Here is a 24240-nt window from a genome sequence, read left to right on the forward strand (position 1 = left end):
ACGGATCTCTATACAAGTGTAAAAGTCACTTTCGTGATTTTTTTAGAAAAGGAAAGTCAATTTTTAATGCAATGATAATAAAATTATGTATATGCATAACATTATAAGAGAAAAATAATATAAATAATATATTTTATAATATAATATAAAATAAACACAAGGTAACAAAAATAAAAAAATTTATACGAGTCTCACAATTTTAAAATAGCGACGAAATTAATTTTGCATTCGAGAATCATTTTACATTAATAATATATTTTAGTGAAGATAGTAAATTTTTTATTTTGTCAGGCAAGCTGTTACATGTAAATTTTGCTACATGTAAATATGTTATGCATATATTTTTATATAATAGATGCAACTAAAACATATTTAGTACCAAAATGTATTTTATTTGTACGAATCTTTGTCAATTTTTAAATATTATAGAGGATTATTTTCAATTTCTGTGACACACATTTATTCATTAAAAACGCATGATTTTTTAAATTTGCATAAACTTTAAACAAACACCTAAAATGGTCATTAAAAACACTCAAAAATATCCATATAGGTATTGAAAAATTATTCTATCGCTTGAGAATCGATTTTGTATAAAATACCTTTTGTGAATAAGCGCGAATTTACGGAAAGAATTCGCCGATTGATCACGTCGATCTTTAAAACCCGAGTTTCGTAAAACCCTGTCTTCGCGGCAAGAAAATCGTTCGTAAAGCCGATACGCTCGTTAAATTGCGAAGAATTTGTCCGCGTAACAGTAATCTCCATGAACGATTTATTGTACGCGATAGTAGGATTATGGGGTCGGGAAAGCATCGACCGCTCTCGTACTGTAACGTTTCAACAGATTTCTATCGCGAGTAATTGTCATGTTACCACGTACGATCTGCACGCAATTTACATACGGCTTTGGCAGCTTCCGGGACTTGAAAGGGGCGGAATAAATGTTCCATTAGAGTGCTCGATAATTTTTCACTGTTCCAGTAATTTCGCGTAGCTTATAATAACGATTTACATCTTCTTTCGCATATTTGTTAACGTGAAATTTTTAAGTTTACTTGTGTAATGCTAAGAAAATGATTAATATAAAATATCCATAATGTAAAAGCAAAAAGTAGAAAATTTAAAATATTTCCTATTGTTTGGAGAAATAAAAACTAGAAGTATAATTTATTATAGAAAGCTACAAGATGAATTAGTCCTATTATTCTCAATTCTTTCATATCTTCGTTAACGTGAAATTTAAAGATTATTTGTAATGCTAAAACAATGATTAATATAGAACACTAGCAGATCCTGACGTCGATAATGGGGGGGGGGGGGTTGCAAAATTATTTTATTTCATATTTTTGGTTTCATGATTAGCTTTTATTCCAGGCTCAACGACGTCGATAGCTCTTTAATGTTTGTTTTTCTTTATTTATATTTTTTAAACAAATTCAGCAAAACTGTTTCTTTTAATTTGCAGGGGGGGGGTAACCCCCCCCAGGATCCGCCAGTGTATATATATATATATTATATTATATAGATATAAAAAATTTCTCTCCTAATTATTTTCATGCAACGAAATTATCTCATCATTTCGTCCTATGTCTGACTTAATCTATACTTAACTCCTTGAATGCGTAATGAGTATAATTTACAATGTATCTTATACATACATATTGTATATATTATATAGATATAAAGAATTTCGCCTAATTATTTTCGTGCAACGAAATTATCTCATTATTTCGTCCTATGTCTGACTTAATCCTCACTTAACTCCTTGAATGCGTAATGAGTATAATTTCCAGTGTATCTTATACTTTTATATATATATTTTATATATATATATATATTTTATATATATATATATTTTATATATATATATATTTTATATATATATATATAAAAGTATAAGATACACTGTAAATTATACTCATTACGCATTCAAGGAGTTAAGTATAGATTAAGTCAGACATAGGACGAAATGATGAGATAATTTCGTTGCACGAAAATAATTAGGCGAAATTCTTTATATCTATATAGGTAATATATACAATATGTATGTATAAGATACATTGTAAATTATACTCATTACGCATTCAAGGAGTTAAGTGAGGATTAAGTCAGACATAGGACGAAATAATGAGATAATTTCGTTGCACGAAAATAATTAGACGAAATTCTTTATATCTATATAATATATACAATATGTATGTATAAAATACATTGTAAATTATACTCATTACGCATTCAAGGAGTTAAATATAGATTAAGTCAGACATAGGACGAAATGATGAGATAATTTTGTTGCATGAAAATAATTAGGCGAGAAATTCTTTATATCTATATAATATATATTATAGATATAATATATAATGTTATATAATATTATATAGATATAATATATATTATATGTATATATATATTATATAAAGATAAAGAATTTCACCTAATTATTTTCGTGCAATGAAATTATAAATTATCTCATCATTTCGTCTTATGTCTGACTTAATCTATACTTAACTCCTTGAATGCGTAATGAGTATAATTTACAGTGTATCTTATACTTTTATATAGATATATATATATATATATATAATATATATATAAAATATATATATAAAAGTATAAGATACACTGTAAATTATACTCATTACGCATTCAAGGAGTTAAGTGAGGATTAAGTCAGACATACGACGAAATGATGAGATAATTTAGGAAAATAATTAGGCGAAATTCTTTATATCTATATAATATATACAATATGTATGTATAAGATACACTGTAAATTATACTCATTACGCATTCAAGGAGTTAAATATAGATTAAGTCAGACATAGGACGAAATGATGAGATAATTTCGTTGCACGAAAATAATTAGGCTAAATTCTTTGTATCTATATAATAAATATTATAGATATAATATATAATGTTATATAATATTATATAGATATAATATATATTATATGTATATATATTATATAGATATAAAGAATTTCACCTAATTATTTTCGTGCAATGAAATTATCTCATCATTTCGTCCTATGTCTGACTTAATCTATACTTAACTCCTTGAATGCGTAATGAGTATAATTTACAGTGTATGTTATACTTATATATATAGCGGATCCTAACGTCGATAACGCTTTAATGTTTGTTTTTCTTTATTTATATTTTTAAAACAAATTTAGCAAAACTGTTTCTTTTAATTTGCAAGGGGGGGGGGTTAACCCCTCCCCCCAGGATCCGCCAGTGATATAGAATATCTAGAATGTAAGACAAAAAGAAGAACAATTTAAAATTTTTCCTACTGTTTGAAGAAATAAAAACTGAAAGCAATTTATTATAAAAAGCTAAAAAATTAATTAGCCCTACTATTTCATCAATGGTGTAACAATTTCGACCACTTCAAACGTTTGTCACAAAACTGAGAAAAATAAACGAGCTGACTCTCGAGAGGAAAAATACTGCATTTGATAGGTAGCGCCGGGATCGTAGAAAAGCTGTCCCGAAATAATCGAGTTCTTTTCATTCAGTAGCCTTGTTATTTTTTTATTGCACCCATGGTGCAATCGAAAGGCTGTGCGCTATGCATTATCCCTCTGAATTGAAGAGGGGAAGGGGGGACAAGGCTACGCGATCCCCCCGATGCATTGTATACGTTGCTTTTACCCGGTGGATTTACATCGTCAAAGGTATAATTGCGTCGTTTGAGGCTGGAATGTTCTCGAATTGTCTGGAATATCTCGCTTTTCGCATAAAGTGTAGGCGTAGGATCGCCAACTTTAGGGGTGCTCTATTCTCTATATCAATGTAATAATAATTTAATCTCAGCAGCGTTATATGCATTTCATTTAAATGGTCGTGTTCGATGTAGAAAAATAAATGTTGAAAGTATTATATTCGCAATGTAATTTGCTTCCTTAGTTAGAGAACTTATAATACACGACAAATGATCGTACATTTATTAGCAACTTCAAAGCAATGAAGCGAAATCATGAGGAAACGATCCTCCATCCTCCTCGCTGTGATTTACAATTAAAATATTAAAAAATTATGTTCATATATTATTTTCAAATATATCGAGTGAAAATTGTGTATGATGTGACATTTTGGGAAATATGGTATTTACGTATACGCGTTTCGAAAATATTTTCACGAGAATGCACATCAATTCGCACTCGTGAATGCATCGCGGCGTTGGCTCATGAATAATTACAATTTATAGGGTACTCATCGCGATGCGCACTCGCTGTTAGGGCCGAAAGGGCTCTCCCTCTCCCTCTCCCCAATCTCTCTGTCTCACTCATGCTGATGAACCTCGACCTTTCAACCGCAGGTCACGGAGGGAGCTTCGTAGCAGCCCAGTGCCGTAGCATGCCGGCGAGCTGCAGCGCGTGGTGGGGCGCCTCTGAGACACCGCGTCGATCGGCGTCGATCTGCTCGGCCGGGCAGCAATCGCAGGTGCGTCGCCGCAGGAGAAGAAGACGAAGGCGAGATCGTCGTCGTAGCACGGGAAGCACGGAGCTCGACACCAGCGACCGATGAGCGCGGGGGGGGATGGGGGCTCGGCGTTGGGCCCACCTGCCCGGCTGCCGGGGGCCCAGCCGACTGCCGCGACCCCCTCCACCGCGACCCCCCCCATCGTCGGCCAGTCATCAATCGGTGGTGTCGGTGGTGTACCGGATGCCGCACAACTGGCGAACGCGCATCATCAATCGCCACCGCCGCCGCCGCAGTCGCAGACCGGCCAAGCCGGGGCCGCCGGCGCTGCTGCCTCCAAGTCGGCCCAGAAGAGGCCCGTCAGACGGGGTGGCAAGCCGCCGCCCGACAGGCCCGTCCGGGCCCTCTTCTGCCTGGCCCTCACGAACCCTCTTAGGAAGATGTGCATCAGCGTCGTGGAATGGAAGTATCCTTTTTGCTCGCAAGATTAAAGAGATAACGGGGGGTGCCCTCATGAGGGAAAGAATTCCGAGATCAAAGCTTAGCGAATCGATATTTACGCGTCTCTGGCTTTATAATAAATAATGGCGCGTTAGTCCGCTCTTCCAGACTGACCCTAATTCGAGTTTGGATATGACGATGATATTGGGGTTAATATTGCGACGGTTTCTCACGGCGGAAATGGTCAACACGCGAGAATAATCACCCTTATTTTTCCTTAATTCGCTCGATTTTATCAACGTCATTTCGCAGACCCTTCGAGTGGCTCATCCTTATGACGATATTTGCAAACTGCGTCGCTTTGGCCGTCTACACGCCGTACCCTTATGGCGATTCCAACCTGACCAATCAGTACTTGGTGAGTACCCAGACACATTTTTGATTATCACTTTTATTTTCTATCTAATATTAAGTATTTATAGAAATTCAATTTTATTTTTATATTAAATTTCTCTAAATAAAATTATCTTTTTTGCATCGAGGAAGCAGAAATTGAATAATGTCTAGCGTGTATTATTTTATAAACTATATATTTAAGTAAAAATAGAAACCTCGAAAGAGAGACTAAAAATAATTGCGAGCAAACGGGCATCATTTCGTTATGAAAGGCGCCGCCGGGAATCCCTTTGTGCGATTTCACCGAATGCGAAATAAAGCAATTTTACCAATCGTGAGATATATTATATATACACATATGTATGCACGTGTGTATGTCTCTAAATCGATGAGTGGCCCCCCTCTTGCAACAATAAGAGAGTGGCGGTCCCGTTCAACGAACCACGCGAACCTCTATCGAGTTATCGATTTCGAGACGGCATTGGCGGGGTTGGTGGCATGAAACTTATTCGAGCTGAAAGTTCAATAATTGTTCAATCTTGCTCGAGATCGGCGTGCATGGCACCCCGGGCGTCTATAATTGGAAAGCGCAGTTTCGTGTGTATGTCGCTGTAGCGCGAAGATTAATCGCGGGTACCCCTTTCTTCCCTTTATCCTCCCCCTCTCCCTTCCCTCTCGCCCAGTCGTCGGACACTTCAAAAGTCATTCACGGATTATCAATGCCCTTCGAACTCATTCACGGAGATTCGGCGGTATTCTCGACATCGTGGAATCTAGGCACGACTCGAGAGAAACGGTTCGAGTTAACGATGACACGAAATTGAGTTTTACGTCGTATTATGCACATACTAAAGTGGGATGGGCTCGTCGTGTCTCGCCAAAGGCGACTTCGTTTCGTGTCACTCAAAGGACATCCCTTGCACGCTAATTGATATCGAGAGGAAACTTTGTTCGAGATCAAGTTAACGGAACGTTTGCGAAAAGTTACCTGCTGCAAACCGCGTGTTACATTTAATTGTGACGTCTTGATCTTCGTTAAATTTTGACGAATGTGAAAGGATTGATTCGTATACAGATCTTATAATTCAACTTCTCTTTTATCGAGAAAATAAATATACAGTTAATAAATGTGCAGAAAGATAGCGTGAAACGTCATAAATTAGGAGTAGTTAATGAACGATATATGTAAAAATAATTAGTAATGAATGCAAAAAGACACGTGAGATTCTAATCTTGTAAAATTACTTAGAAAACGGTAGTTTTCTCTTTTTCGTACGAACAATCAATTCTTATAAAATCTGTGGCCAAATTAAACATTCTAATAATTTATTTTTTGCGTTTTCTTATCTATTTTTTATTGTCACTCTCTGTATGTCGCTCTCTGAGCATCCCCCCTCTGAGAAACGGGGAACAACACCTCCGGGAGGGAATCTCTAATCGCAAACTCCAAAAAGTCGCAAATCTTAAGCTCGCTCTCTCTAAATCTTTTTTTAAAACTTTCAACTTTTTCATTCTCCGCCCGATACTCAATCGAGGTAAAGCTCCAAAACTCTGATATCTTTTACCGTCACAAGATTATCAAACTACATAAAAAATTTGTAATATATATGTCGCTCCATGTATGTGTGTGAATATCTGTTAGTTTTCGAAGATAAAATGACAGAAAAAGATTTAACTTTTCTCATCTTGAACATATAAAAATCATGCTCGCAGAAAGAGAGCAGAGAGAGTATTCAGTAGGGATATTTAAATATGTAATTATCTTTTCTTATATATTACTATAAATATGTATATATATCAAAAAAACTTTTAGTAAAAGTTTTGCGCTTCAAAATATCGAGTTTCTTAAATAGTCTCGACTTAATAAAGTGTCTTCAAAATTGCATACAAGCTCTATTAGCTAGTATATGCGCTATTCGATGCAAATATGTGTCATAGATCGAAGTTTAATCTCTCGCACAGCGTGAAATATTTGTTAGGTCCCGAACACGATCTGGCATTTAATGTCGCAATAGCGGATCTATTCGGCAGGCACGTTTGCGTAATATCTACGTTCCTGGCCTGTTACCATCCACTTCCGTATTTCGCTCCCGTCGTGGACAATATGTTAATCCTCAAGCGTCTAAACTAAAAAACTATGCGTGATAGAAATGCATTTTCTAATGAGAGATACCAATCTAATAATGAAACATATATAAAGTGTATGAAGTTAATGAGAAGCTCGACAATAAATTATAATGCAATCTAATTTATATTTATGGGAACGATCTTTAGAGAATAAAGTTGACAGGTGCGAGATGAAAAATAATTTATCATGCGTTATCATTATAATATATACCTCACTTTTATTTCATTCGGATCAGTTTGTTCAATCACCGAACTGTAACAAATTATTCTCGAATTTTTATAAAAGAGCTTTCAACAAAATAATAATAATAATAATAAAAAAATACTTTATTTCCATCTGAAAAAATAATAAAGCAATTTTATCGAAAACAAGGCCTTAAAAATCATGCTATATTTGCCTAAGTGCCAGACGATGTTCGTCTCCAAAAAAGGGAATAAATTCGTAATAGAAGAAATAATAAAGTTTATTGAAAAGGAGAGCGAGAGCGAGCGAGAGAGAAAGAGAGAGAGTGAGAAACAACGCGATCCGTCAAAACTTTGGGAACTTTCTACACAACTTCGCGCCCTCAAAGTCACGTAACGGCGCCCACGTGTCATGCATCGCCGAGCAATACGAGCGATATAATGTGCGCTCGAGCTTATTTCAACGAACCGATAATCGATCGATTTTGGAAATTAAACGCAATGGATGCTGCGCAGAGGGGGAAAGAGAAAGAGAGAGAGAGAGAGATATAAAGAAAATCTGTGTCCTCTCTCTCTGTGGTCGTGTATCCGTCTTTCAACTTCCCTTTTAACGTCTACCATACCCTAGTGTGCCTCCTCTCTCGTACGGTGGCTTTTTTCTCCACCTCTGATGTGTAGCGAGCGAGCGTTCTCTCTTCGGCCTTATTTTTAACCCTCTGCCTCTTCCTTTTGTTTCGCCTGTTTTTCTCATCAAGGCCTATATCGTTTTATTTCTCTGCTCTCCCTCTCCCCTTCTCGTAAACTGCAACCTTGCCATGCGTCGATTAATCCTTTTACGCGATGGTCGGCGATGCTGCTGGTATTAATGCCCATGAGTCATACTAATGAGGGGTGATCGAAAAGTTAATCTTAAACTCGTGTTTTTTTTTCTAAGACACATCTTTGCTTTTGTATTTTTTTGCGGTATGTTTGCAATTAAAATATATTATTAAATTTTTAAGAATTGTAGTCACTTCCTGTTTTATAAAAATATTGTATTCGGTGAAAAAATTATATCTAATTTATCTTCCATGTCGCAGTCGCGAGTTTATCAATTTTTATCACATAGGTATACTCTTGATCACTTATATATAATTTTGCTCAGTCGTCACTTGTCAAAATATGGTATCGTAACCGTTCAAGAGCGTTATACAGTTTTGGCTGACATGGTAAGTTAATTAATTCCGCGACTTGATAATGAGTTGATCGAAGTTTCGAAATTCGGAGAGTAGCTCCCGCTAAAGTGTTCAGTTCTCTTGAACTAACCATCGTGCCGGCGAGTGAAGTTAAAGAGAATATTAAAACAAAGAAAGAAAGAAAAGCAACAGGTTATTACAATTGGTTCTAGAGAGAGAGAGAGAGAGAGAGAGAGAGAGAGGAGGGAAAAAAAGGCGCGAGTTCACAAGTCCCATGTAAAAAATATCGGCGCGCGTTGACACCTCCCTGTTCCGTGTAAACGGCGATCACGTTCTCGTCGTAACTCATTGTAATCCAACTGCAACGCGACGCTCGTGCTTGAAATGCTCAACGTCCGTGTTGTACGCGTGCGCGCGCACAAAACATTATTGTCTTCTCTCGGGCTCGTTTTTAATTGCAATCCACCGCAATTTGTTCCCGTCGCTTTCAATTACCCTCGCTTGACGAACGTGTTTCGCGGCTAAATTACGGCAATGCGTTTTATCAGCCGATCCTTATCAATTCCGGTCTCTTTTCAATATTGAAAAACACCCTCCTATTTGTAACTTTTGCTCCGAATGTTCTTTCAAAGATGATCGATCTACCTCAATATATATATATATATATATTATATATATCTTCCTGCTTTTTACGACGATTTTTCTTACGGCGTGTTGCAGGAGAAGATAGAGTACGTTTTTCTTGTGATTTTTACGGTGGAGTGCGTGATGAAGATCATAGCTTACGGCTTCGTCGCCCACCCGGGAGCTTACCTCCGCAACGGTTGGAACTTGCTGGATTTCACGATAGTCGTGATTGGGTGAGTACATCAGCTTAATAAATTTCCATATTTATTTAATCTTTTATCCACAGATAGACGTAGGTCCGATTTTAATTCACGGGAAAAAAAAAAAAAAAAAAAAAAAAAACTGAAAGATTTATTACAACTTTTATTCTAGATAGAATTAAATTCACGGGTGAAATTCTTTTATTTATCGCATTTATAAACTCGATATATTGTATGAATCGAATTCGCTATAATTGAATTAAATTAATATTATAAGATTAAATACGTTAGCGAATTTTTCCCCCCGATATATAGCCTCATTTACTAACATATTTATAAAAGAAACTTAGCTTTTCTAAGCTTACAATTAGATTTCTTCTTAAATTATCTTTTTGTTGGAATTTTTTAACGAAAATGGATTAACAAGTTGAGCACTTACGACGTCCGAATGATACTCTCGGCGTTCGTTTTCTGATAAATTTATTTTCCTCCAAATTCGACAAGCGAAATATATATATATATATATATATATATATATATATATAAATATATATAAATATATATATATATATATATATATATATGTAGTATCTAACAAACTTGTATCAATTGCAAGTGAATTGGATCAATGTCGATGTAATCGATAGTGCGATCATATACACTTTATCGTTAAATAGTTTACACCTGATAATGTTTTCCCCACACACAATACCGATAACATTCACCAAAGTGCACGAATGACAGCGACAAGTCGCATAACTCGATTAGGGACATTTGTTTGGCGAGTAAATATTGAACATTAATATTAAACATAACGGGAAGAATAAGTTATTTTTGCGATTCATTATCGACAAAATTCAGATACAATAATTATACATAAATATTATAAATCTTATATGTATATCATAAAAATATATAAAGCGATTTCATGTTATGGGAAATAGAGCGGAAAAAAATTATCGACAACTGTTTCGTACAACAGTATCATAAAAAGCTCTTACTAGCGAGCTTTAATATTTATAAGAGCCGGAGAGGCAAGTGTCTTATAAATACTAAAGCGATTTAAAAAACTCCGCCCTCTTATTTTGTACTGATTATACAGGAAGCACCTGAACAAAGTTACTCTCGTCGTTAGGTATCGGAATATTTTCATGTTTTCATGTTTATTATATACACGCGTTAAAAAAGCTCGTGAACGTAAATTAAAAAAGCGAGCAAAGAAAAATTGTAAAGTTTGCGCTTTATTATATAAAAATGCACGCGCGGGCTTCTGAAGGTGCCAAGTTGATGAAATTGACTCGAGCTCGCGAACGCGAGGCCAATCCGGTGTAAATTTCGCGGGATGCAAACTGATGGAGGAACGAACGAACAAACGGAAGGAAGGAAGGAAGGAAGGAAGGAAATCGAAAAATCTTTTTCGTCGTGATGGGCTCGTCGGGCTCGAATTATTACGCGCATGAAGACGGGTTAGAAAATCAGTTAGCGATATAATCCGGGTATACACATAATGTCGCGACTCAGGCATGTAAATTAAATCCGGCTGGGTATAACAGCGTGAGCGATCGGGAATTGAAGATTCATGAGCGGCGTTCAAGTATCGATAATGCCCCCAATATAGGTCTGGCCCTCCTCTTTACGGTGGTCGGGCTTCACCGATAGCTTACATCGTAATTAAAACCTTGGCAGATTGCGGAAAATTTGTACTCGCGACCATTAACATATATATATTGAGATAATTTTCGGAATCTTACGAAAAATGTGTGCGTTTATTTCGAAAATCACAAAATAAAAATGCGACGTCGCGTATTTTCGATATTTCATGAAATATTATACTCCGATCCTCTTGCCGAAGTTTCGCGCAAATAAAAAAAAAATATCAAAAATCATTAATCATGATTACTGCATCGTGTGAAACCGATATGCCGGTACCACACAATCCATCCGCGCCAGAGTCTCGATACATGATTCCTATATGCATCTATTACTACCACGATATGCGTGCTATATATACATGACGTAAATAATGGTACCCTATTTACGCGATCGCATCGATTTTTACAGAGTAAAGAGACGAGAGAAGTCCCGCACACACACACATATACACGTGCACACGTTATATAAAACGTCCGTGAAGAGTTGATAAACAGAGCATGTCGAGACCGACCCCTCTTCCTCGCGCTGCATCCCCCGGTTAATGATCCGCGATCGCCACGACGCGAATTTATTTGTTCGCGCGGAAGATTGTTCGCGAAAATCTATTATCATGGATTACGGTGTTTCGTATCGACAAGCATAACTACCTGTTTTCCGTATAAAAGATAGTCGATGACGCTTCCTCCCCCGCCTGATAACTTTATCGTTCTCTCGGTTAACGACACGGCGAATCGATCCGTCTTAATGTCCCGCGGGAGGGAACATGCGCGCATCCACATCTCTCTCTCTTTCTCCCTCCGAATCGACCATTACACAAGGGCCATTATTCAAATGACATGCAGCCTAATGTACGAAGAAAATGCAGTCGTCGGTAATATTCGAAATTGTCTCATCGAGCGAGATCGTTTCCTTCCGGTCGGCGGATCCATTCGGTTCGGCTCGTTTAGCGACAACGTCACACAAACCTTGTGGTCCGTCGAATGTTTACGGATACGGTAATTTAAAGACGCGAGGCGTGAAAAGAAAAAATTGATCGGTACCAGACGCGATAATTTCGGAAAAAAAATATAAATATATATTATTTTTTTTAGAAAGAGATATCTCTTGTTTATTTAGAAGGTAGAGGGAAAAGCTTCTTTTCCCTTCCTCTTTTATGCCTCATAAACGTTCTCATAAATGCCGCTATGCAGCGTTTATAATGCTATTAGCCTTGGCACACAAAGCTCTTTTCTTCAGGGACAAATTATCTTCTGGGAAAATAACTTTCAGCCTACATTATAAAGTCTCCATTTTATCATCAAGTCGTTAATCCTTACTTGTCTGTTGTATAGAAAAATTTTTTGCGTTCCTTTTTGTAGAATGATAAGCACGGTGCTGATGATGCTCATGAAGGAGGGTTTCGATGTCAAGGCCTTAAGGGCGTTTCGTGTTCTACGTCCTCTCAGGCTGGTTTCCGGTGTTCCAAGTAAGACTTTTCGCTCAAAATATCGATTTTATCGCAAATAACTCGAAGAAATTAAGCTAAATAAATTCAACTTGAACACAATTCATGAAATATCAAAATAATCAGTTGTTTCACTGGAATATATTTAGCTGTTTAAAAAATTAATAATAATCGATGTGTCAATTTTGTTGCGAATAAACATCAAGGAATTAAATTGAATAAATTAAATTGGAACACACAATTAAATAATTGAGATGTCAAAATAATTATAATCATTTTGTCAGAGCATATTATTTAGTTGTTTAAAGAATCAATGATTAGTAATGTATGTGTGTGTGTGAAAAAAAAAGAAAATGAGATGTACGCTCGCTTATTGATGATAGAGATAAATTGATTCTTTATCTGCGTAGGTCTTCAGGTGGTCCTAAACTCTATTTTGAGGGCGATGGTACCACTTTTGCACATTGCTTTATTAGTTCTCTTCGTCATCATCATTTACGCCATCATCGGCCTCGAGCTGTTCTCCGGAAAGATGCACAAAACATGCAGGCACAACACAACTGGTAAGTGCACGTTTCAGGATTGCTACGTGTTCTGATAAAAATTTCACGCATACGTGCTTGGCAACGATGGCGAACGTATCCCGGATCGATGTTTGCGCACATGCTCTCAAATTTATTATAAATTTTCTCGAATCCCGAATCTCTCTCTGACTCAGATATTCGGTTAAGAAATTCAATTTGAATATTATATCTTAATATTATTTTATATTATTTTATAACTAATTTATTCGACATATTTATATGACTAAAAATTAATACTTAAATTTCCGAAAAGGCGAATCTGAATTTTTATTAAATTCGAATTAAATTCATTATACTATAATCTTTAAGAAATTTTATAAAATGCATAGAAAATTATATTTCTTGAATATATATATATACATTATATATGTATAAAAAATATATAATATGTATATATAAAAAATATATTTTATATATAAAATCTATATATACATAATATCAAGAATATTTATCTTTAATTGTAAAGAAAAAATTCGTCGCATTGTCATGTTTAAAAAATTGCTGGCTTATAGCCAGTTTATAGCGAATTCTAAAAAAACAGGATCGAAATTATATATCGAGAATGTTAGTATAATACACGCATGAGGAATTTATCTGCATTCGCCCTGCCATAAAGAATTAACGAGGAGTTAGAATGCGAAATGTTGCTTGGATCTGTTAGATTATTTAGAATATCGCGTAGGTCTTGGTAAAGGTTGCTCCCGTGGGATATTCGACGAAAAATCGGTCGAGACCGAGGAATGGCGCAAAAGACGAAGAGGGATGAGGACGGGGGAGGGAATTTGGCGAGGGGCCCTGAAGGGAACTCCCGGCTTAGCCTCCTAACATACTTTCCGCCGGGACGGCTATTTTAGATATGATTCAGCCGCGAGATGCGAACGCGAAACTAACGTTTAATTATTATTAGCGCGAGGGACAAGCGCGCGCGACTTGCGTGCCGCACGGCAAACAGCTGATTCACGGGAATGCGTAAAATAGCGTGCGGACGTCGCCGGGCCCGGACGATACAAAGAGATGCGTCGAGATGCGACGAGGAGGAGAGAGACACGAATTCGCGCAGACTCACGTCTTTTAAGCTGCTTTTCGATAAAGTTACATCCGTTTTTTCTTCTAATTTTTTGCTCGTCGCTGTTAAATATAGAATTAATTTATATTAATGATTATATTAATTAATATATTGCGGTTATATATGTATTCTTTATGTTCTCTATCATTATACAGCATCGAAGTAAAGAACCTCCAACGTTAATCTCTAAATAATCAATTAGAATAATTACTTTAACTAATTAAAATTTATACTAATTATTTTTTGATTACATGTTAGATATTTCTCTGCCCTACATTTTGTGTATACTATTAATACGAAAACCACTTATATAGTCATTATTTAAATTTAGTAAGAAAGAGAGAGAAAGAGAGATCCAGATACGATTTGCCATGTTGGCTCAAATATATTTAAAGTTTAACGAAGTAACGGGTTTAATGAAGCTCCTTTAATTGACCTATGTACCGTGAAGCGCGAGAAACGCGAGATAGAAAGATCGATAAATCGCATTAGCAAAGAAGAAGAAGAAGTGTTAATCTCAAGCCACTTTGCATAGATATATATATAAGTATAGAGAAATATGTAAACATTTTTACGGTGTATTACGACACGTTAAACTCGTTGCTCTCGGAACTAATTAGAGAAGTTTTTAACGCCGCGCGTTTATATATGCGGAGGCCGATCTTATTACGGTTTCGTCGGGATTAAAAAATTCGATTCCCCTTTGTGTATCGCAGATGAGATAATGGACAATCCGGTACCTTGCGGCGAGATGGGCTTCCAGTGCTCTCAACTCGGATCCGAGTACTATTGCAGCAGACAGTTCTGGGAGGGTCCCAACTACGGCATCACGAATTTCGACAACTTCGGACTGGCCATGCTCACGGTCTTCCAATGCGTCACCCTCGAAGGCTGGACGGACGTGCTTTATAATGTAAAATCTCCTCTATACGCGATATACCGTGTCAAATGAAATTTTCAGCGCAGTCTCACGTTATGATCTAGGGTGTCTACTCAAATCTTGTAAAAAAATTTTCTGAAACGTGATTCTGATCTAATGCACCCCGGGTATTTTTGTTCAAAATTCCAAGTAAAATTGGAGAATTTTTAAAATAAGCTTCTTTCTTTCTACTCGTATAATCAAGGAGGAGGAATAAAGAGTCACTTAAGTTTAAAATGTTAGATTTAAAAAGATACTTAAAAACTGAATTGCTATTATAAGACAAGTATTTTTCACACTCGCACATTTTTATTTTATCATTAAGAATTACGATGAAAATTATGTATTGCATATTCAGGTATTTTGTGCTAGGGATTAAATATATATACACACACACACACATGTTTGTGATATAAAAACGAAATTATCAAAGAAATAATTGAAAAAAATTCTCTAAAATTCTATCTCCAATAAAATTCCATAAAAATTGTTTGATTTAAAAAAATCTTAAAAATTCGAGGTTTTTAGATTTTTACAGGAAATAAATATCCTGTTGAAGTAATTAATATAATTGGTTTGCACATAATTAATGTGATTATTATATTTGCTGTGCATTGTTTGTATCTGTATTATATTCCATATGTTATTGTTATTATATATATACGCTTAGCCGTGATTCTATTATTTTAATTTTACGTGCAAATCAAAATTAATCACTCATCAAGGACCAGTTCACTTATTTTTATCATCATATAATTGCGTTTTATTTAGATCGAGGATGCGATGGGGAGCTCGTGGCAGTGGATATATTTCATCTCGATGGTCATCCTCGGAGCTTTCTTCGTGATGAATCTAATTCTCGGTGTGTTGTCCGGGTAAGTGTCGCGAGAAGTTTTGCTCCATAAATAATCTCTATCGCGACAAATAAATTTTAAGAAGAATGCGCAGTTCTTCCTCAATTCGCTAATATTTTATAAAATATCGAGAATGATAAATTCGAATGTTATACGTGTTTCATCTAAACGTAAATATGCAGATAGATCAGATCAGACCTCTCTTTCGGAGGATACAACCCGAGTCGATCGGTTAGCGACGTCTATCCTTGCGGAGTTTTACAATTCTCGATGAGGGGACGGGATAAAAATATCTTTTTCTTAGGTTCATACACATAAACACACGCATACACTCCGTTGCGTATCGGTAAAGGATGCGTGGCCAATCGAGGCGTGAAAATCGGTATCGATGATAAGCGCGATTTAACTTCCTTCCCTTTTTTACGTTTTTTACCCATCGCTTAACGGATCGCGCGCAAACACTCTCATTATCGGAAACGCCGCAAAACATGTTCGAAATATGTATGCAGACCGCTCGAAAATTATCTAGTCGTCAAAATGTCAAGGGGAGACGTTTCAAGTGCGCCTACTTTCTCGAGAGGCAATAAAGAAGAGTCGGAGAAACGTATAATTAAAATCTTCCTCGATTCGCGACTTGTGTGAATAGAATCTCGTATGCTAAAATTCATGTCGTCGAAAAAAATTTCCTCGAAATGTGCTTTCATCCAGACAAGCGTCACTCCGCGAATAATTAGATCCTTAGATCTCCGCTTCTTTATTTTGCTTATAAAGAAGGGAGATCGTAAGCAAAGAAGGTCCATTTCTCGATATATATACGCGTTTGTCGAGCGAGAGATCGAACAAGCGTGGACAAATAAAGGGAGAGCTCTCTTCCTCCTCTCCCTTTTCATGTCTATCTCGATTTTCATTTCATAGCCTTTGAATGTTTTAATTACACGCCTGGCGCGTACCTTTAATCACGACGCGACACGATGGTATATGTGGAATCCGTCCCGTTTTTGGTGCAGTGAATTCTCCAAGGAGAGAGAGAAGGCGAAGGCACGTGGCGACTTTCACAAGCTCAGGGAGAAACAGCAGATCGAGGATGATCTCAGGGGTTACCTCGACTGGATAACGCAAGCCGAGGACATCGAGCCGGAAACCGACGAACCGAAGCAAGATGGAAAAAGTATGTATGCCGGATAAAAAAGTATATATACTAGAGATTAAGTATTATTAAATAAATAATAAATGATATACTATATATATATTTTTTTTCAATATCAATATTAAGTAAAAATATAAATTTGTATGTTGAAAATAATTGGAAGTATTTTTTATCGTACAATTCTAAAAAAGAATAAAATCGAAAACGACTATATATATTTATGTAAAATATATATATATTTTATCAATCGTTCATTTATATATATCGTTTTCGATTTTATTCTTTTTTAGAATTGTACGATAAAAATATTTCCAATTATTTTCAACATACAAATTTATATTTTTACTATATATATGTGTGTGTGTAATTTCAAAAAAAAGTTTATATGTAATTTTCCGCTATTTCATATATATCGCATCAGTATTTATGCAACTAAATTCACAGAGTATTTATGCAAATACGAGTATATAGAAGTGCATAATCTGAATTCGGGAAATTGTTCATTAAACTAAATTCCGCGAGATGAAATAACTTTCTCTCTCCCTAGTTAAGGTATGATAATTAATCGACGGAGTTTAATATTACATAGCCAAGCAACAAAACGAAATAGAGAGCACGGATCAATTGGAGGGCGACGAAGAGGGTATCCAACAAGAGTCCGTGTGGAAAAAGAAGAAACGAGACCTAGAGAGGTAAGAACGATTTTTGTGCGCCTGGCTCTTCCAAATTCAACATTGTCAAAAATATATATAAAATTCACGAATATAGAGCCGACGTCGTAGATATTTGAGAATCCTACGTTTTTGCGCGCGCGCGCGCGCGTGTGTGTGTGTGTTGGATTTGAGAAAGCTCCTTCTTCGAAATACATACGTCGCGAAATTCTTACTCGTATGTGTATATGTATACACGAACATCTCGATGTAGATCAAAACGTCATTTATCCGAACAAGTTCAAAGAAGTTCGCTTAAGCTTCTCGTATACGCTCGAGCGAGTGGGCGAGACTCGGGCAAACTTTAGATTTACATTCGCGTATTGTGATGCGAATTTGCAGAGTGAACAGGCGGATGCGAAGAGCCTGCCGAAAGGCAGTCAAGTCCCAGGTCTTCTATTGGCTCATCATAGTTCTGGTTTTCTTGAATACCGGCGTTCTCGCTACGGAGCATTACAATCAGCCGAGCTGGTTGGACGACTTTCAAGGTAAATATCGCCTCTTGCCGCTTGCTTAGCGGAAATAAAGTCGACTTTAGCGTGTGTTTGCCTTTAATTATAAACCGCCCCGACGCCTCTGGTAATGCATTTCGTAACGCGAGCCTCTTTCGTCTGCCATTAGAAATCACGAACATGTTCTTCATCGTTCTCTTCTCCATGGAGATGATGTTAAAGATGTACAGTTTAGGTTTTCAGGTGAGTAATCTCGTTGTATATTTTCCAATTATTCCGATATAATATAATGTAAAGTTAATTAATATATTATATTATTCGATTAATTCTCTTTCTTAATTATTATTTACATATATTAATGAAGTGTATTTATTGATAAAGATAAACGCGAGCGTCACTCTTTTTCTCATTTGAATAGACGCATTTAAATATTTTTTCTTATTATAGAAAAAAATATCTGCTTAATCTTCGATCACTGTAATTTATAATTCGCAGGGTTATTTCGTCTCGTTGTTTAATCGTTTCGATTGCTTCGTCGTGATCGGCTCGATCACCGAAATGATACTTACACGTTCACGTGTGATGCCGCCTCTTGGCGTTTCCGTACTCCGTTGCGTCCGGTTGCTCAGGGTATTCAAAGTAACAAAGTGAGTACTTGTCTTCTCGAGACGTAACTTATATATAGATATTCAATGCAATCCTTGAAAAATTAAATCACAATGATATTTAACGTGACGATAGAGATGCAACAGTATTTTCGTCATTATAAATGCGAAGCTTTCGGGATATGGTTTTTATTCGTATGAGATATGTTATTTTTCTCCTTTTGCAGATATTGGAGATCACTATCGAATTTAGTGGCCTCTCTACTGAACTCCATACAATCGATCGCCTCGCTGCTGCTCCTGCTTTTCCTTTTCATCGTTATCTTCGCTCTTCTGGGCATGCAGGTAGATTTAACGTAGAAGAGACGTAGCGACGCGAATAAACACATGCTTCATTTATTCGTTCAACATTTATTCTTCGAATAGGTCTTCGGTGGAAGGTTCAATTTCAGCGAGATGGAGGAAAAAACGCGTCACAATTTCGACAGCTTTTGGCAGAGCTTGCTCACCGTGTTTCAGGTATATTCCAATCGTAAAGAAAAAAGAGCACGAAATTTTGAAACAAAAATTCGCGCTCGCGAAATTATAAATCTTGATTCATTGCCAAGATATAATCGACTTTGCGACCCTATTTTCGGGCCACTTTCTTATATATTTTTCTTCTCTATTTCCTTACGCTTCTAAAAATAAAACGGGATACATTTGTGATCTCTCTGTATTCCCAGATATTAACCGGCGAGGACTGGAACGTCGTCATGTACATCGGTATCCGAGCTTACGGCGGCGTCGCGAGTATCGGTGTCCTCGCCTGCGTTTACTTCATCATCCTCTTCATATGCGGTAACTGTATCCTTTATTATCAAAAAGAGACATTCATCGAGGACGAGTGATCGTCGCTTCTCCCTTTCGCGCATTTTAAATTCGAAAGTCACGCCCGCTCAGTGTAATATCGATCCGGCCTGATTTAATAAATTTTAATCGATCCTTGACGAAGATAGCAACGCAGATATCCTCCTGAACGTGTTCTTGGCTATCGCCGTCGACAATCTCGCTGATGCCGAATCTCTAACTGCCATCGAGAAGGAGGCCGAGGAGGAGGTGAGTTTCAACACAATACATATTTAATACATAATGTATCAAATTATTTTACAAACTAATGCGAATCCAATATAGACCCCATAATTAATTAATTCCTCCTTACTTTGCTAAAATTAATAAAAATCGTATCCTTAAAAATAATAATAAAAATAAAAAAATAATTTTTATTACGTGTATATACTGAAGTGTTCAAAATTGCATAACTCGTCTCTCGAACGAGCTGTTTCTGCCGGATTTCCATAAACGATCAGGCTAATTCGGCCTCCCGATCTCTCTCTCTCTCTCTCTCGACAGAAGCTACGTCTTTTACATTATGTCGCGCGAAGCATTTGCGAGAAGTTAATATCGCGAGGCGCATTATGGACAATGCGAGTCCGCTCGAATAGGGCGGATGACGACTAAAGGCATGACAACGACAGGACGACGCCTATCCCGGTAAATGAGCGTCGCGTTTAACGCTCGTGCAAGGACGATAAGAAGAGCGCTGCTCCAATTTTCTTCTACTGTGTACCACATATCGACGACGGCATGCGCGAAATTGTTAGACTCTCGGGTTTCTGTGCCATAAAAATTTATCGAGACTCGATAATATTAATTTGAATTAATATCGTTCTTGGAAAAACGTCCTAATACTATCTATAATCATATAAAATGTCTTCCAGATTTTCGTTAATCTTTAGTATAGATTATTTCATCAATTACTCGTGTCGATTCTATCCTAAAGTAGAATTTTAATTACAAGTTATATAATTCTTCTCGAAAAGTTCTTTAAATAAAAGCCTGACTTTAAATTCGTCAAAGAATGTCGTTAGAATTATTTTACGATCTTTTTTGTAACTGTAAATGTCAAAAAGTATTGATTTAAATAAATGAATATAAAGTGGCTAAATTATATTATAAACGTTACACAGAGATATCCGGAGAAGTGGCCGTATGTGACATTCGACTTCTTTCATCAAATGCATAACCAATTGCAATTTACAACGTTATACGCGACACGAGCAATGTTGTAGTTTTACCCGTCATTTAAAACCGCGGCGGCAAAGTTCAAAAGCTGATTAATCATACTTGTAACAGCGGAACAACATTGATGAAAAACTGTCGACTGCGTCGTGGAAATTCTACGCCGTTATAAAGCGTTTTTTTTTTCAACCTACAACATGTTTCTCGTTGTATTAATAAAGAATTCGTTGTACATTACGTCGCTTTATTCAATATGTAGTTTAATATTTTTAATCTTAAAAATATTAAACTACATATTAATATATTAACTACATATTATTATTTTAAAATTAATAAATATTAATTCAAATTAATTTTTAAAAAAATTTACGCACATATTGCACGTATATATTTTTCTTCAATATTATTTTTTTCTCATATTTCTTCATACACATATATAAATTATAATATATATATATATAAATTTTTATTTATATAAATATTTATTTGCATAATATATTTATATAAATATTTATATATGCATATACATATATCTAATATGTATACATTTTCATCCTTTTTAATAATAAGAAAATATAAAAGTTACGTGATGATGAATCAATATTTGAATTGAATATGCAGCATGCCATTCCTACTGTTGTTTACCAACAGCGATCTAACAAGTAGTAAAGAAAGTATACAGCTTCCTTTTACAACGCAAGCTGCACTTTTAAGTCACGAGATCGCGGTAATAGAAAAATTTACTGCTCTCTGTTGAATTAAACTTTTTATTACGAATGTTCATATCACATTCGTCTTACGATTTTATGAAGAAAATTGGAAAAAAGAATTCTCACGTTTTTTTTCTATGCAAATAAATGGACATGGTTTTATTTCATAGATAGGAATATTAATGATATGTGGTTAATTTGTGATTTCAGCAAGTGATGCTTCGATAACGATCATAAATCAAATATTTATGTAAATGTATAGGTTCGATTTAGGTTCGAATTTACGTTATCAGCTTGTGTATAGCACGAGCTTTTGATAATAACGATATCAATCTCATACGGGTATCTACAATGTTGACTATAGAATTTAATGAGTTGAAAATAGATATTCTCTGATATCTGACATTATTCAGCAAAACTAATAAATATTCAGCGAAAGCTCTAATCCAATTCGTATTCTTTAACCAAATCTTTCATATGTTTCACAGATTATTTTTACTGACAGACGTTAATAAATTTTATTCGTGAACAATGTGCGTGCAATGTGCTTTATAAAAGAGGATACTCTAGAAATAATAATTTAAATAAAGCTAAATTTTATCGGCTAAACTAAACGCATAGTCCGACTTTTATCTGCCTTTACTACTAGATGACGTCCAGTATTACGAATTCATAAATGAATGAATTAATTAATTAATTAATAATTTATGAATTAATAAATAAAAAAAATTATTGTGACTTACAAGTTGTGTAATAATAAATTTTTTATTAAAATTTCAATTTTTATTTTATTTTAATTCGATAATATTGATATTTTATCGGAATACTTTTTGCCTACGAGATTATTGCTACTGATCGCTTTTCGATCGAATCACTTGACGGCTAATCTCCCCTTTCTACCTTTTTAGGCGGAGAAAAATAAATCCCGTAGCGGTTCGCCGGCAAGGGATGAAGTCAGCGGCGAGGCCGGCGACGATGATGGCGAGAGGAGCGGCGGGGAGGACGAGGGCGCCGGCACAGATCTCGAACAGGATCCTAACGAGACAATGGAGGACTACGCGGCCGCACTTGATACCGAAACGTAAGCCCCCTTTCTCGCGTAACGCAGAGCAAGTTGTAATACAGCAGCGTGCGTTATTACATCGACGAGAGATTAGAGAGAGCAGTTATTACGCGCGTATCCCTCTCTTCCCCCCCTTTCCTTATGCAATGCTATCCTTGTGATAATGCACGGGAGGATTCGCAAGAGTCGATAATCGCGGTTCAAGGACTAACAACGCACAGAACTTCGTAATTCACCATCGTTATATGCTCTTTCGTCAGCTATTTTTGGATTTTCAAACTGCACTTATTTGAAAAATTATTAAAAAATTTAGTGAGATTTTAAATAATGCTTCTTAATTATCGAGATTAATGTTTTGTCATATGCATCACATATTTTCGTAAAAATAATTGAAGATTTCTATCTTTGTCTATTTACAAGACATTAATATTTCGATAATTATTCATCATTAAATTTTTAAGTAAATTTCTTAATAAATAAATATATATATAATTATTTCTTTATATTTTATAGATTTCTCAAATAAAGAATGCCACGGTCGAATTCGTAAAGATATCAATTTCAAGAAAATCAATTTGTTTAATTAATCTATGTTGAATAATTATTATCGTTGATTGCAGATCGGAGAAAAGCGAGGATATGAATACGCACAAAGTGCGACTCAAGATTGAGTCTGATGAAGAAGTGGAGGAAGAAGAATTAGAGGAAGGCGAACAGGAGGAAATGCAAGGTACTTTCATTATTCTTTCTTAAAAAGACATATGTTTAATATTAAAATAGTAATGTTTTAAATAATATGTTATAATATCTTATCCGCGATTAATATTTTTTGACAAAAATCAGCTGATAATTGTCAAAAATATTAATCGAATTTAAAATATTATAACATCCCTTTCTAAAAAAAGGCATGTTAAGTCGATTCTCGCAAGTATTGTTGCCTCTTTTCCGCGATGCTGATTGGCTAACGCACAATGCGAATCGAAACAGTCAATCAGCATCGCGGAAAAGATGCAACAATACTTGCGAAAATCGACTTAACATGCCTTTTTTAGAAAGGGATGTTATAATATTTTTAATTCAATTAATATTTTTGACAATTATCAGCTGATTTTTGTCAAAAAATATTAATCGCGGATAAAATATTATAACATATTATTTAAAACATGTTACTATTTTAATATTTTCAACATATTATATACACCCCCATATATACACCGCTATAGAAATGTTATAAAATAAACAATTTCTCACTCACCGATACGTATAATAGCGGAGTTGTAGTACACAGCACATTGATCTGAAAACAAAATATTCAAATTATGTTATGTGTGTGTCGAATATATCATAAACAGTGCAGTTTAGAAAAAATGTTTTATTTTGCATACCTCACAG

General features: G+C 35.6%; 1 protein-coding gene across 7 annotated transcripts in view; it reads left to right on the plus strand.

The window, feature by feature from the left end:
* Ca-alpha1d (Ca[2+]-channel protein alpha[[1]] subunit D) overlaps positions 1-24240 on the plus strand; it is a 70881-nt gene that overhangs the window by 16003 nt on the left and 30638 nt on the right. For all 7 annotated transcript variants that reach the window (XR_014426025.1, XM_083045756.1, XM_083045758.1 and 4 more), the window contains exons 2-19: positions 4328-4897; positions 5185-5290; positions 9474-9613; positions 12592-12698; positions 13088-13240; positions 15044-15240; positions 16018-16121; positions 17108-17268; positions 17837-17939; positions 18300-18445; positions 18579-18652; positions 18905-19056; positions 19242-19359; positions 19441-19533; positions 19740-19860; positions 20021-20112; positions 22694-22866; positions 23469-23578. Coding sequence is in view for 6 of the 7 variants with exons in the window: in XM_083045756.1 (XP_082901882.1) it covers positions 4533-4897; positions 5185-5290; positions 9474-9613; positions 12592-12698; positions 13088-13240; positions 15044-15240; positions 16018-16121; positions 17108-17268; positions 17837-17939; positions 18300-18445; positions 18579-18652; positions 18905-19056; positions 19242-19359; positions 19441-19533; positions 19740-19860; positions 20021-20112; positions 22694-22866; positions 23469-23578 (2515 nt within the window). In the remaining variant the exon portion in view is untranslated. The remainder of the gene's footprint in view (positions 1-4327; positions 4898-5184; positions 5291-9473; positions 9614-12591; positions 12699-13087; positions 13241-15043; positions 15241-16017; positions 16122-17107; positions 17269-17836; positions 17940-18299; positions 18446-18578; positions 18653-18904; positions 19057-19241; positions 19360-19440; positions 19534-19739; positions 19861-20020; positions 20113-22693; positions 22867-23468; positions 23579-24240) is intronic.

This window comes from Prenolepis imparis, unplaced genomic scaffold, assembly GCF_030444845.1.
Source record: "Prenolepis imparis isolate NDT839.2.m4 unplaced genomic scaffold, iyPreImpa1.0 SCAF_9, whole genome shotgun sequence".
In the NCBI taxonomy this organism is placed as follows: domain Eukaryota; kingdom Metazoa; phylum Arthropoda; class Insecta; order Hymenoptera; family Formicidae; genus Prenolepis; species Prenolepis imparis.